At 33.6% G+C, this 13,891-nt stretch overlaps 1 protein-coding gene across 1 annotated transcript in view; it reads left to right on the top strand.

Moving 5' to 3' along the window:
* The window catches only part of LOC148619881 (uncharacterized), a 67,680-nt gene that overhangs the window by 51,506 nt on the left and 2,283 nt on the right, over window positions 1–13,891 (top strand). Inside the window, 6 exon segments of the mRNA XM_088580254.1 lie at window positions 3,048–3,299; window positions 7,547–8,065; window positions 8,477–8,583; window positions 9,009–10,211; window positions 10,995–11,037; window positions 13,302–13,573. Of these exon segments, the coding sequence (XP_088436380.1) occupies window positions 3,048–3,299; window positions 7,547–8,065; window positions 8,477–8,583; window positions 9,009–10,211; window positions 10,995–11,037; window positions 13,302–13,573 (2,396 nt within the window).

The raw sequence follows: 13,891 nt of genomic DNA, 5'->3' as shown, positions 1-13,891 counted from the left end.
TATTACAAATAAAAATAACGGTAGCGAGATAATGCATGGCGTTTCAATACAAAGATAAATCTTTAGTTATAATTTAGTTATCTAAACGATTTAGACATTGAGTGCTTAATTTTAGAAAAAAAACTTGATATCATATTCCAGTTAATGAATGAAACAGGAGAAAAAAACTGTTAATGGTGTTGTCATTTAGGATATAGAGGATAAAGATAACATGAAATACATTATTTTAAAAAAAGGGGCAGGGGAATATCAATACAAATACGCATGGAAATAAAATATACAGAGAAATTACACACCAAAAACTAAGAAACAGATCACGTGAAAACGTTAAATTATAGTAGGCATTTTAGAGAATATTGAAATATTTATCAATTCTAATAAAGCTTCAGTCCATAAAAGCGAGTATTATGTGTTACCATCAGACAAAACACCATAACACTAAAACAAAATCACATACTGATAACTGAAGGATAAATGAACTACTCGCTCCCTCCTTAAAACTGAGAAAATGGATCACATGCACACGTACTGTAAGTGACCTTTGACCTAAAAAAACAAGTGTTTATATGGTATCAAATCAAAGTTGAAACGAACAAAATAAATTATGAAAAATGAACCTATTCGCATGGTGGAGATGGGCCCACCAATATGGTCATGACTTTAGGTCTTGCAACAGTCCCTTATATGTAAGAAGTTCAGCAAGGTTAAAGAGTAATAAAGGGAACCAAGGTTATAGCGGTAATCAAAAGAATGTAATCCAGGAACAAAGACCAGACATTGAAAACAGACATACACAACAAAGAACATAAAGTAACTAAAATCATACTAACAAAGTAACTAAAGTAAATGAGCAACTCGGACTCCACTAAAAACTGGGAGCATGGACCAGGTGCACCGGTAGGGTAAGCGTCCTCTGCTTTTCTAGAAACACCCGCCGAGTTGCTCAAAAAAAGTCAAGTCCGGGGTAGACAAACGAGGAAAGGAAAACTATGACCCGTTGAAGAAATCAGTTATCATGGTGCTGATGGATACACCATAACGATCCACGAGTTCATGATGACGACCATAAAACTTCTGTAGTGATGACTTCAATCTTGTAGCAACATAACCCTGTTCCTGAAGCCTGTTTGTTAGAATTTTAGCGCGATACAAAAAGTCTGCGTAGTTTCGGCAAGCTCTGACATAACGTATGAGTTGTGATATAACACTCCATACGCAGGAGCTGAAGGGATGTTGCTACAGATGAAATGAAAGTTGACAATTCTGAATGAAAAGTCATCACGTTTGTCGTAAAGTTTGGTCAGTAGTTTTCTTTTACCATCGATTTCTAGGTGTAGGTCAAGATATTAGGCTGACTTCACAGTGTCTGTAGTATCCTTTATCTCGAGTTCTTTTGGGTAGATGTGATGTATCAAATCCCCGAAATTAGGATTGTTTAAAGATAATACCTCATCTATATAGCGGAAACTGAGATTGAAGGATCTAGTCAAACGATATTCTTTCTTCCTGATCAGATCGGCTATAAAGTCAGCCTCAGAAGAGTGAAGGAATAGGTCAACGAGTAAAGGAGCACAATTTGTTCCCATTGGAATGCCGACCGTTTGTTGAAAAACACGTCCACCACGATGTTGTCGATTGAAAATTCCAGCATTTTGTAAACATTTTCCTCTGTATATTTGGATGATGATTTGGAATTATTTCTTACAAAGTATGAGGAATCTCTACCAAGAACTATATATTTGTATCTAGGTGTACCATCTTTTTTGGAAAAAAAACGATATGTAATGTTTTAAGTCGGGATTTTAACTCAGTATGGGGAATAGAAGTATACAGTGTTGAAAAATCATAGGTATTAATGCTATTATATTCAGATAATAGTCTTGAACTGATTGTCTCCAAAAGATCTTTCGAAATTTTTCAGGATCCACATTGAATTAATACCACTAAGGGAGTAACAAGTATTGTGGTAGGACTGCAGACCCTCTTTGACAGTTGTGAGTATAGAAGTTAAAAATTTTGAAAGAGATTTTGTGGTACATTTTGCAGATCCAGCAATATGTTGGTGAATCAGCCTTTTCTAAAGCGCTTGAACGGACACAGGAAAGACATAACAAAAAAACCCAGTGAGACAACACTGCACATTACCAAACCACTGCCTCGATGATTTCAACAAAATGCAAATCTTTATCGTGGAACAAAACAGGAACTGGAGCGATCTACAGAGAGAGTGAAGCGGGAGGGATTTGGATAAAAAAACGCCGTGTCTTACATTCATACGGTATTAATATAAAAACATTAAATTATTCCTATTTTCTATAGTTTCTTATTACAGTATTTGTAAATATTTTTAGTTTTATACAATGTTCAAGATCAGCACACAACGTGTGTCTATAACACAATGTTCAAGATCTTTGTTAATTGTCAATAAAATTTAAATACGTCACAGGTATTCAACTGATTAGGTAGAGAGTTGTGTTCACTGACCATTTACTTTCATACACACTCAGTTTATTTAAGGCACTGAAGAAGGTCATTAATTTGCTATTCAAGTTTATCCTCAACATCTGTGGTTTGAATATTTGTTGGCTGCCTATATAAGGAAAACGTGCAGAGAAATTTTCCCGCCATTTTTTCATAGTGCATTTCAACTAAATTGACCTATCAATATATTACAAATGCAAACATATTTTATGGTTATTTCTGGTGGTTATGATTTAAAAATACTTGGATAATGCAATGAAACCATTTTTAACTTCTTGTGCCACACCTTACTTATGCAGATCGTGCCTGGTTCTTAGACAGAGAAGTACTTAAATCATGACGAAAGGAAAATACAGTCAAGACCTTCTTAAATGACTCTCAAGGGAAGAGTGATCTCAATGTTTCATAAGGCGTGTGGACTTTTTATAATAAATAATATTATGTACAAGGTTTAATCTGATAGAAAATTATCGAAAACAAATGCCAAAGAAAGAAGCTTCAAGCATATGCATGACATGATAAACGGAAAATGATTGCCTATGGCGGTTTTATTATTATTTTAATAGGACTTCCGAAAGAATTGCTGTATCTTTCCTCCAAGGACGGTGCCACGTTTACATCAAATCTCAGATCGGGATTTTATATGTCATATGCTGGAAAGGTAATGTGTGTGGGTTACGAAGCGGTTGGCAAAACAGCTATAACATCTGTTCTGATCAAGAAAAAAATTAGCAAGAAAAGAAAACCAACAGAAGGTATAGATCTTCATACCTATAGTGCTGCAGTAGATATGGAAAAGAAATCTTGGATTCCTATAGGTAATAATATCATATGAGTTTGATTTTTAGTGTTATTTTCGCGAAAGAATATCAAGACTATAATTTGCGGTTACTCTATACGGTATCAAAATATTATGATTTTCTTATCCAAAAGATGTACAACCGCAGTTATTCTTACGTGTATAGGCTGACCGATTTTTGTCATTGTTAAAGAGAATGTAATTCTATGGCAGCATTTTCAGGTTGAACAAAATCAGACTTAAGTGTTGAGAAAGCTATGTAAAAAGGTTTACTCCAATAAAAAGTTATTTTAAGTAATTAAAAAAAAACGTATGATGTTCATATTTTACAATTGACTCTCTATGCTAGAGCAAGTACTTACTATTCTGATTTCCTTGAATGTCATAAATATCTGCGTAATGAATATCGATACATGTAACTAACTAGGACACAATTTTGAAGTACAGTGTGGAATTGTACATTTGCCCATATTAAAAAATACTGTATTTTTTAACAAAACTATGAGCTTGTCCTTGTAGAGACTAGGCAGATCCTATGATAAATAAAACCCAACCACCATTGTTGTTCAAGTGCATTGTTAACATTATCATGACGCCAGAGAAAACAGAGATTTTTCTGTATCAAAAGTGGATGTATAATAATATATTTTCCCTATAAGATTAACTAAATTGCGCACTGGTCTAGGTATTATTTCCCTTTATTTCAACGTTTGTAGTGACATAAAATAAAACATTCATTTTCTGAATACATGTCTTTGTAATTTCTAATAAATTAATAAATTAATTTGAAAATACAAAAATAAACTTTGACAAATGGGAAAATTTTGCCCCACACTGCCTTGGTCGCCCTTTTAAGTTATTTCCGTTATGACTGTTAGAAAATGGTGTTAACATCCGTCATTAAATTTAATTTTAACATGACTAGGAGATTTTTTTCTAGAAACTTGAAGGTTATAGCCAGGTAAATGTACTTCATCATTTTTTATATAAAATATTACTAATTATGACTTTGAAATAACAGGTCATATCAATTGTATACTTTGATTAAACTTATTATCAATTTGCCCGGTGTATATTAGATGTTTTATAATAAGATATTTTGGCCTACTTGACTTATTCCTGAATTCTCTTATTTGGGCAGAGAGCATTCACAACAGTACTGCACCTAAGTCGGTCTAAGGCTAATCTATTTGCCTTGTCCAATGATTGGATACATGTCCTCAGCTCTGTATCAATCGTCTGCCTGCAGGTGGTTGCCGGTCGTACCCTTCTTCTCTTGCCTACAGAATTCCTGTTGTTTCTTGATATTGTTATGTGGACGTCTTCAGATGGGTCCGATCCACTACTATTCACGTTACTTAATGGTATCAGTTAATGGAATATTTTTATTACTCTCTGAAAAATCTGCATTTGTGACTTTTTCTGATTTTAAGAATTGATCTCGAGCATTTGTCGATGATAACCTGGAGATCATGTTCTGTGTTTTTCTTTGTTTCCAGGTCTCAGATATATAAAAAGTACGGATTTTAGGTTGGTATCAAATATTCTCAATGTTTTTTTTTCAAACTGATGTTTGTGCTTCTCCTGATAGATTTAGATGTCACAAAAGCGTGTCTGCCCATTTCCAAGTCTCTCTTTGATGTTCTTGTCATCGCCACCGCTTTTTGAAACAATACTGCCAAGATAGGTGAACATGTTGACATCTTCGATGGGTATATCGTCAAGGATATTTGAAGAGTTGTCATAGGTGTTAATTCTTAGGGACTTTGTTAATTAATGTTGACGATCAATCCATTTGCTTTGGCTGTCTCCTGCAAGGATGCTGTTTTTTCTTGCATATGCTGTTGTGGGATAGTAAGCTCACATCATCCGGGAAGTATAAATCTTCAAACTTGGTAGTGAGTGGCCATTGAATGCATCTAGCTTATAACTGTGAGGCTTTCGTGATCCAGTTGATAAATATTGACTAGATTAAAGCTGAAAGTAGACAATCCCTGTATGCGCTTTGAAGGATGGGTAGCGTGTAAAATTTTGGGTGACGTGGCATGTGTTGTTCTTGTATATGCCTTATTTGATCTTACTATTTTGTCAGGAATACCATATTGATGCAGTAACTTCTAAACAATCTGTCCATCAATCAAATCAAAAGCCTTCTTGAACCCAAACGTAGTGATGTAGAACTGACTGCCATTCTATTTACTGTTTGATGATATTGCGAAGTGTGCCAATTTGGTCTGTGCATGATCTGCCGTATCGGAACACTGCTTGCTTATCACGGAAGACTGCATCAATTGCTGCTTTGATACGTTCCAATATGTCTTTAGCGATAACTTTATTTGGAACAAAGAGTGGCTGAACATCTCAAGTTGCACCAGTCCCCCGTTGTCGATAGTTTGATGATGTATTCTACATTTCTTCCATTCCTCAGGTACCTCCTCCTTTTCCCATATGATTTCCAACAGTTTCAGTAATCATATGTGAATTCTGGATTTATCTTTCCTCGTCCATTGCAATAGTTTCAATGTCAGGTTATTCTCAAGGTGGTATATTACGTAGGTCTGGTAATTCTCCATTCAGAAGTTCGGCAAAATGCTCTTTCCGTTTCTCAATATGTTAATCTAATTTTGTTAAAATGTTGCCATATTTATCTTTTACTGTTTTGGTGTATATTCCTGGCCATGGCATCTTACATTTTTGGTGCTAGTTGGTTGATGTAGTTTCTCATGTCTAATTCTCCTGACTTCTTCCCTAAGATTCGTATCCACTTTTCTTTTTGGGATCTCGTTTTGGTCTGTTCGAGTTGTATCTTGGCTGTTCTATGTTTATCTTTTGCCTCAATTGTATCATTTGATAACCATATCTTATGCCCCTTTTTCGAAAACCTAACTCTTCCGTATATGAGGTGCTTAATGGGAACCTTACTCTCTCCCATCTTGTTTACAGTTAGCCGTCATCATTTTCTGCAAGTTGTAGGAAGCGATTACTCTTAATACTAAATTTCCTGTTCATAATTTTGTAAATGTTGTATTTCCTGTTCGTGGCCTAGTCTTGTCTAGGATTCCTGGATATTTTGATCTTAAATGTGGCAACAACAAGTTGGTGGACGGATGCTTTGTCAGTCCCTCAGTAGTTCTGACAACTATCATGCTTTTTCTCTATCGCCTGGATATGTACTATGTGGTTTTTCGTTCTCATATCTGGTGACAGCTAAGTTGTTTTGTGAATTTTGTGCCTGCTATGACAACGTCGTTTTGGTAAAAAAGTCCGCAATGTGATTTGTATTACAGATTCCCTTCTAACCTACGGCGAGCTCTCTTCCTGTGTTATCTTTTCCAACTTAAGCATTTATGTCAACTATAATGATTAGTATATCTAGAGTGTGATTCGGTCAATGGTAGATTGGAGCTATTGGTATAACTCCTCTTTGGTATCTTCGTCTGCCATATCTGTCGAACTTTGAATGATTATGAATTTTTATTCTTTCGACATAAAACGTGCTACGATAATTCTACCACTCATGGGATCCTATTCTATAAACGATGATTTAGCTGTTATATTCAGTAAGAATCCTTCACCGTTCCGATGGTCGTCATCCTCATTTGGTGGTCCAAAGTACAACAGGATATGTCCTGACGACAGAGTTTCCGATGAAAAAATCAAGATTGCATCTCTCCATATTCCTTGCAGCTTGACAGGACGTAAGATGTCTAAATAAATGAAATAAAATGGTTAGGCATAATCAGTAATGTTCCGTTTTGGTCGTCATTACTGATGTACAGAGTACCATATAGCTACTGAGTCATGATACATATATTACAAAAAATAAATGGATATTATCATTTATTTCATTGCATTGGTATTTTTTATTGACGCTTTATACATATTTCCTGTTATCTTGTGGACAAATAATGAAATATGGGCTTATGAATCTGACCATAATAGCAATGTATTCATTGCTTTTGTCTGCATTTGATGAGCTTCAATTTTCATGATGGGGTATAAAATGATTCATTAACAAAAGCAACAAACACTTCTTTGGAAACAAGGGGACTGATATAATGCGACAAAAATCAAAACTGTTATGTTGGGGACAAATTATGAACGAGTCTCATCTTCACTGGACAAAATGTTTTACTTGTTTTAAACACACACTGTTCCATTTTTGTACTTCACCTAACCACAATAAAATGATAAAAAAACATGTATCACGTTATCTATATTTTGTAATATACGTTTCAGTTTGATATTTCCTATGTTTCTTTACAGAACTAGATGTAGAAGACTTGGGATTTAGAGACCTTGTACGAAAACCTAAATTGATCATACCAGATTTGGATGACTTAAATATGGCCACCACAGCTGGTAACAGTTGGTTAAATGAGGACGGGGATGATGAGTTACCGTCAAGAGTTCAAACAATTGTAGATATAACTCGGATGGGTCAAACACAGGGTATAAAAACAAAAGCAATTTATGTCAGAAATCAGAAATCTTTCTTGCACAGATTAAAACAAACATTTGGTATTGAAAAGTGTGATATTTCAACAATGGAAGAGTTGCATCAAGAGGCCATACGAAGAGGGAAAAGGGGTTTAATTGAAAGTTCATTGGCGCCTGTAAATATGCTGGACTTTGGAGGCCAATCTGCCTTTTACTCCACGCATCAGTCTTTTCTTACATACAGGGGAATCTACATTCTTGTGCTTGATGGCAGCAAGGGCTTTGATGAGGAGATTGAGACGGAACATTTTATTCCTGGACGACATGGGAAACCGACGTCAAGAGGTAAATTCTGGTGTACTATTCAACTAAGAAGAAAAATATATTTTATTTTGTTATAAGATAACACGGCTAAAGACTGTAAGATCTCTTCGGTAATCATTTCAGAACTATGTGCACAATAACAATGTGTAAACAAGCAAAAATGTATTGAATTGTACTTAAATATCGTGGTCTGAAAAGAAAGGGAAGTTTTACATTGAAATTTAATTCAAAACGTAGTTTAACGTTGATATACATAGTTCAGGACGATGAGTTCCTGGAGTAATGTAAATATGATACGACAGAAGGAACACAATATATAGAAAAATGATGACATACACTACTCTTAGGTACTCATAAATGTAAACTATTATACGTTATTTTGCTTCTATATATTTGATATCTACATGTAAATGGTCTTTTGTACTATTAAAGGCTTTACACTTTTCTGGGTCAGCTCAATAGTGTCCTATTCGAAAGGAACGTCAGAATATTTCCCAAAGATATTGGTTGTTCTCACTCATAAAGATAAAGTGAAAAAGGTATATGTTCCCATATTTTTATTGTGCAGGATAACATCGGACGAACGGGTGCAAAAAAAAACCTTTTCTTTGTACTAAATATGTGCTACCGTTGTGCGACAGATCTAGCGGAACAAGCTAATTCACAGAAATAAATTTCGGGAAAAAATACTGCTATTTATAACTTTTTATTTTTTCGTCAATGTTCTTTACACCAAGTCCCGAAGAAAACTGTATTCCAGTTCTGAAGTATCTCAAGTATCATACAAATGAAGACAAATGAGCACAAATTATTTTCGTTAAACACAGCTCATTTTTGTTTTCGTTACCATATGCCATTTATGTCGTTACACACATGGTTTTTTTATTGTTTCCGTTGTTTTTATTAAACTGATTTTTAAAGAAATTGATTAATTGCGAATATGAAATGTTTCATTTTATGCCAGGAAGAGGTAGACAGAATCAAAGAAACAATATTTTCTGAGATAGAAAATATGTTTGATAACACACCAGCAACAAAACATCTTGTCTTAGAACACAAGATATTCATAAATGCAATGGCTCCAAAAGATCCAGGATATATTGTGATGAAAGAAATTCTTGTCGACTTGCTATCTACACAGCCATCTTGGGGAGAGAAGCTTCCAAAGGCCTGGATACATCTTAAGATGATGATTAATCGAAAGGTTGAAAAAGGTGAAACAGTAATGTCAATTTAAACACTGGGAGTTATCAATCATGAAAACCCTGTTAAAGAATTGTCTGACCGTGAACTCGGTCTTTTTCTTAGGTTGAACCACTCACAAGGAGAAATTATCTACTTTTCACTGCCTGGACTTCGTGATCAAATTGTAATTTCACCAAAGTTTTTGGTTGATGCTCTACGTTCCTTTGTAACAGATATAAGATTTTGCAAAGGTCAACGCCAAAAAGCAATTCAGTCGATGAATCAGAATGGTATTTTGTTGCTTTCGGACATAAATGACATATGGAATGGAAAAAAGAACTTTTTAAAACATAAGCAGTATCTTTTATCACTTATGGGCCACCTTGATATAATAGCCACCCCAAGGCAATACGGTGAATCAGGAGCATTAATAAAGACTGACGTGTTTTATGTCCCTAGCCTTGTTAAAACTGTTTTTGAAACACAGTTTTTGGACGAGAGGATTGCTTCAAATGCTATTGGACTCTCCATCAAGTTTAACAGCAAGATTTTGCCTAGCGCTATTGGAAACAGGTTAATTGCTTCCTGCATTAACATCTATCCAATTCAAAACTACGATGGAACTTTGATGTTGTTTTCCGGATTGGTTATACTCAGTGTGAAACCAGATATAGATCTCTGTTTAGTTTTGAGGCAAGACAGAGTAGATGTATATCTTTGTCACCGGTTATCAAGATCAAGTATTAAACGTGAAAGTTCTGCAGGTATCCTGGAATGTCTGAAAGACATGCTAGTTAGTATCCTTGAAAGCTACAGAGTGACTTCAACTGAAGGAAAGGTCAAACATGATGTACCATTTCATACCGAATTTGTATGTTTTGATATTTCATCCCCTTGCTATGACCGTACAAAGGTCGACTGGATGTGCCGCCATGGTCACACCATAACCACGGATATAAAATCCAGGTGGTTTATCAATAGAGTATGTATTTCTCAATTTACTGTAAAAGTACTATTGTTGTGGGTTACTAAATGTCGTGGATTTCGTGGATAATGTAAACAACAAAATTTGATCCCCCACGAAAAGGATAATTTACTTTAAATTGTATAACTGGATCACGAAAGTGTGTTTTTCTCCAAAACACAGAAAGTGATTACAATGAATGAAATTATTTTCAAAATAAATTAATATATTTGATACTAAAAAAAGCATTTAAAAGTAGTTTTCAAAACGCAAGACCTCACTAGAAGAACATTAAACGTATTTGACGAGATAGTGTTAGCCTCAATCAATGCTTTCAAAATAGATTTGTATATAATTTAAGGGCTATGTTTTAGTGTTAAAGATACTTAATAACGTGCACTTGTATCTATTCATACTTAATCCGTGAAAGAAACTAAGAGTTTATAGATAAAAACAGGACGTTTTTGTATGATTAATTAAATAAGGTAATTGTCGTTACCACACAACTATTTTTGTGTGTTTTTTTTGTTCTTTTGAAAAAAAAATCAAATGTGAATTTCCAATGTTTTTTTTTATGTCAGGAGAAGATAAATAGAGAGTGGAAGAAAAACACCTCTTAGATTATAGATTATTTCTGTTATTGTCAAAGTGATTTCGGAATTCCAAATACTCTTAAAATAAATTTAATAAAATATGCCAAAAGTGCTCAATAACCCAGTATACCATTGAAGAGAACAAATAGACAATATTTTAAGTATGAGTTATCTGAACAGCTGTATACATATAATTTCTTTATTCCAGTTCGAAGATATTTGCACGAGAAGAAATGATGCAGACTGTAAAGGTAAACTAAACTTTTTGATAAAAAATACATATCCAAGATCAAGTTCAAATATCTTTATATTAGATTTGGCTTTACTATTACTTTCATATTTAGATTAAAATATAAAATATTATGAATATGTCTAACCTTTAAATAGTTAACGCATAAAAAGATAATTTTGAACAAAAGTTTATTTATACTGCAACCGTTTCGCGCTGATCAGAATCAATGACTGTTTATTCACGAGTGATATACAGCCTCAAACTTTTGGTTATGCTGTCACCACAAGTATTTTGCTTTAAAGTTTCTAGGCTGTCCTCAGCATTGAATGAAAACATTTATTAGTTACTTCCCCTACTAAGCTTCACAGATGGCACTGCAAGCGATCATATCAAACAAACATCTGTTTTTATCATTTATGTACACTAAGTGCTTGTGAATAAAAGTCATATTTCTATTAGTTAAACATCTCAAAGTTAATTAGCTGATTTAATGATTGACTTTAATTTTTATAAAAGTATTTTGTAATATTTTGTTAGTAAATATATTATTGTCAAAGTGTTTTTTTTCAATGTACATGTACAATAAGTAAGCCCTGTCTTGTGCCTGTGCCACAATTTATCGTTCAATCATGCTATTATATGAAATATTTCTGATTAGTACACATTTGTGATGATTTTAAAATAAAAAGGATAAGTGATAAGTAACAACTACGGAATAAGTGAATTTAATTAACATTAGATAATACAATATTTTATAAATTATGGAAATAAACATTACTAGGCTGTGGATACAGCATTAGAAGCTGATATTATAATCCAATTATAATATTGTGCTACATCGTTTTGGTTGTTGACCTTTAAAAAATTACCCTTCTTGAATAATTATTCCAACAAAAATTCTAGTGTATTCTCCAATGATAGTAATGTTTACTTAAAACGGCTTTTATTGATTTAAGTTATTTTTATCAAGCATGTTAAAAAGAGTAACAATTTTCTTAGGATGATTATTTATACGTATTTGGACATGGTTTTGAGCAAATGACTTGCAATCGTTCTTGCACCACACAGACTAAAGAAGTTTATGTATCTTTGAATTTTTAATTATTTATTTCAATAAACAATTCTCTACTTTATCAAATTACATATAAACATTGACAAACCACCATAAAATAGATCAGGGAACATCTTAATCAACGGGAGTTTGGACAATTCAATAGAAATTATACTTATCAATTATGATGATAAATGAATATAAAATTTTCTAAAAAGACACAAGTTTTATTAATGATGTTAAAACAAGTTGAAAAAAGAAGTTTTAGAAACTGAAACAATAGTCCGTATTGATTAAGTGGTAAGTAAGAAACACAGAGCAACTGGGTTGAAGGCCCCATTTGTTGGAATGGGGTAACCCTGGCATGCTACATACTGGGATCGTCAGACCATAACACGAAAAACCTGACCAAAAAAGTGGTGCAACGTGTTGGGAAAGATGCTACGTTCCTCGCACGTTTAAGAACCGTGCTGTGGTATTCAACAGGAGTAGGAATCTTCGTTCCGCCTCAGGAGGCTAAATTGCCCGACCATACCCACCCTTCCCTATTTCCAGTGACAACCGAAATTCGTTGGTCCTATTATCCTTATGTCCTATCACATGTTTCATTTCGTCATCATATCATGTTCATTTTATGACCAAAGTGTTATTCATGGCCCGGATTTGTGCTTGGCGTTAAACACCAACAACCAATCAGTGATTAAATGAGTAGAATTTTATGTTGTCACGACTACGAACTTAATTAGAATAAAATAGAAACATAAGCTAAATTGATGTTTTATCAATCATGGTTAATTAAATACACACGGTATCTTATATTAGTGTGTAATCCTACTATTTGTGTACACAGATGTTTGTTGGACCTGATCACTCACAGCAACGTCAGACAGATGTTTTGTACGTTATTTTCTCTTTAAACACAAAAATATAATATTGAAAACCGTTTGAACTTGCATTGCATTTTCCCATGGTTCCATGTCCCAAAAGTATAATTGCTTAGCGTAAAGTTTGCGATGTGCTATTTTCAATATCTTTTCTTTAGAGAATCAATAAAAATAACCCCACATATTTATTCGCCCTGTCTCATTGAAAAATTCTTATGTTGTTGTCATTTCATTTATTAAATATTCCGGTGATATATATTTGTATTGTTACAAAATCACTATTTCGCTTACTTTCATTTGCAACAAAATATGTTCTAACTGGAATATGTTTTAAATCTATCATCATAGTTTCATTAGGCAATTGTCTCGATGACACTCCAACAGATCTACAGCTCGCCAATTTGTCACACGAGTTTACAAAAGAGGAACTTAATGGTTTGCTTCTGCAGCTAGGGCTAAACAAGGCAAAGATTGATGAAATTGAAGTTGATCAAGTTGGGAATTTGGCAAATATCAAATTTATTTGTCTACGAAAATGGAAACTTCAGACGAATGGGACAATTCAAGACTTGATGAAAGCCATTGAGGATCAAAATCTTGATGTAAATAGAGCAAACAAGGTATTGTATATACAATGCCTTCTTGAAAACAAACAGTTCCGTAGTACAGTTTAAATACTAAATGATAATAATAATAATAATGATAATAATAATAATAATAATAATAATAATAATAATAATAAAGAACAACAGATTAACAAATAAAATCATATGATCACTTTCAGCGTCTTGGTTTCTCAAACAGTTAATGAACTTTGTTATATATTTATTTATTAACAAGTCGTGTTGAAATGCTTTCCATTTGTGTTAAATGTAAAAAAAAAAATAATAATTGCAGATCATATGACATACATTTTCGGAGATAGTTTGGGAAAAACA

This window comes from Perna viridis, chromosome 4 (assembly GCF_037379345.1).
Source record: "Perna viridis isolate PV_CMFRI_1.1 ecotype Kerala chromosome 4, ASM3737934v1, whole genome shotgun sequence".
In the NCBI taxonomy this organism is placed as follows: Eukaryota; Metazoa; Mollusca; class Bivalvia; order Mytilida; family Mytilidae; genus Perna; species Perna viridis.
Note: the sequence above shows the minus strand (reverse complement) of the source record. Positions and strands in the feature narration are given on the sequence as shown.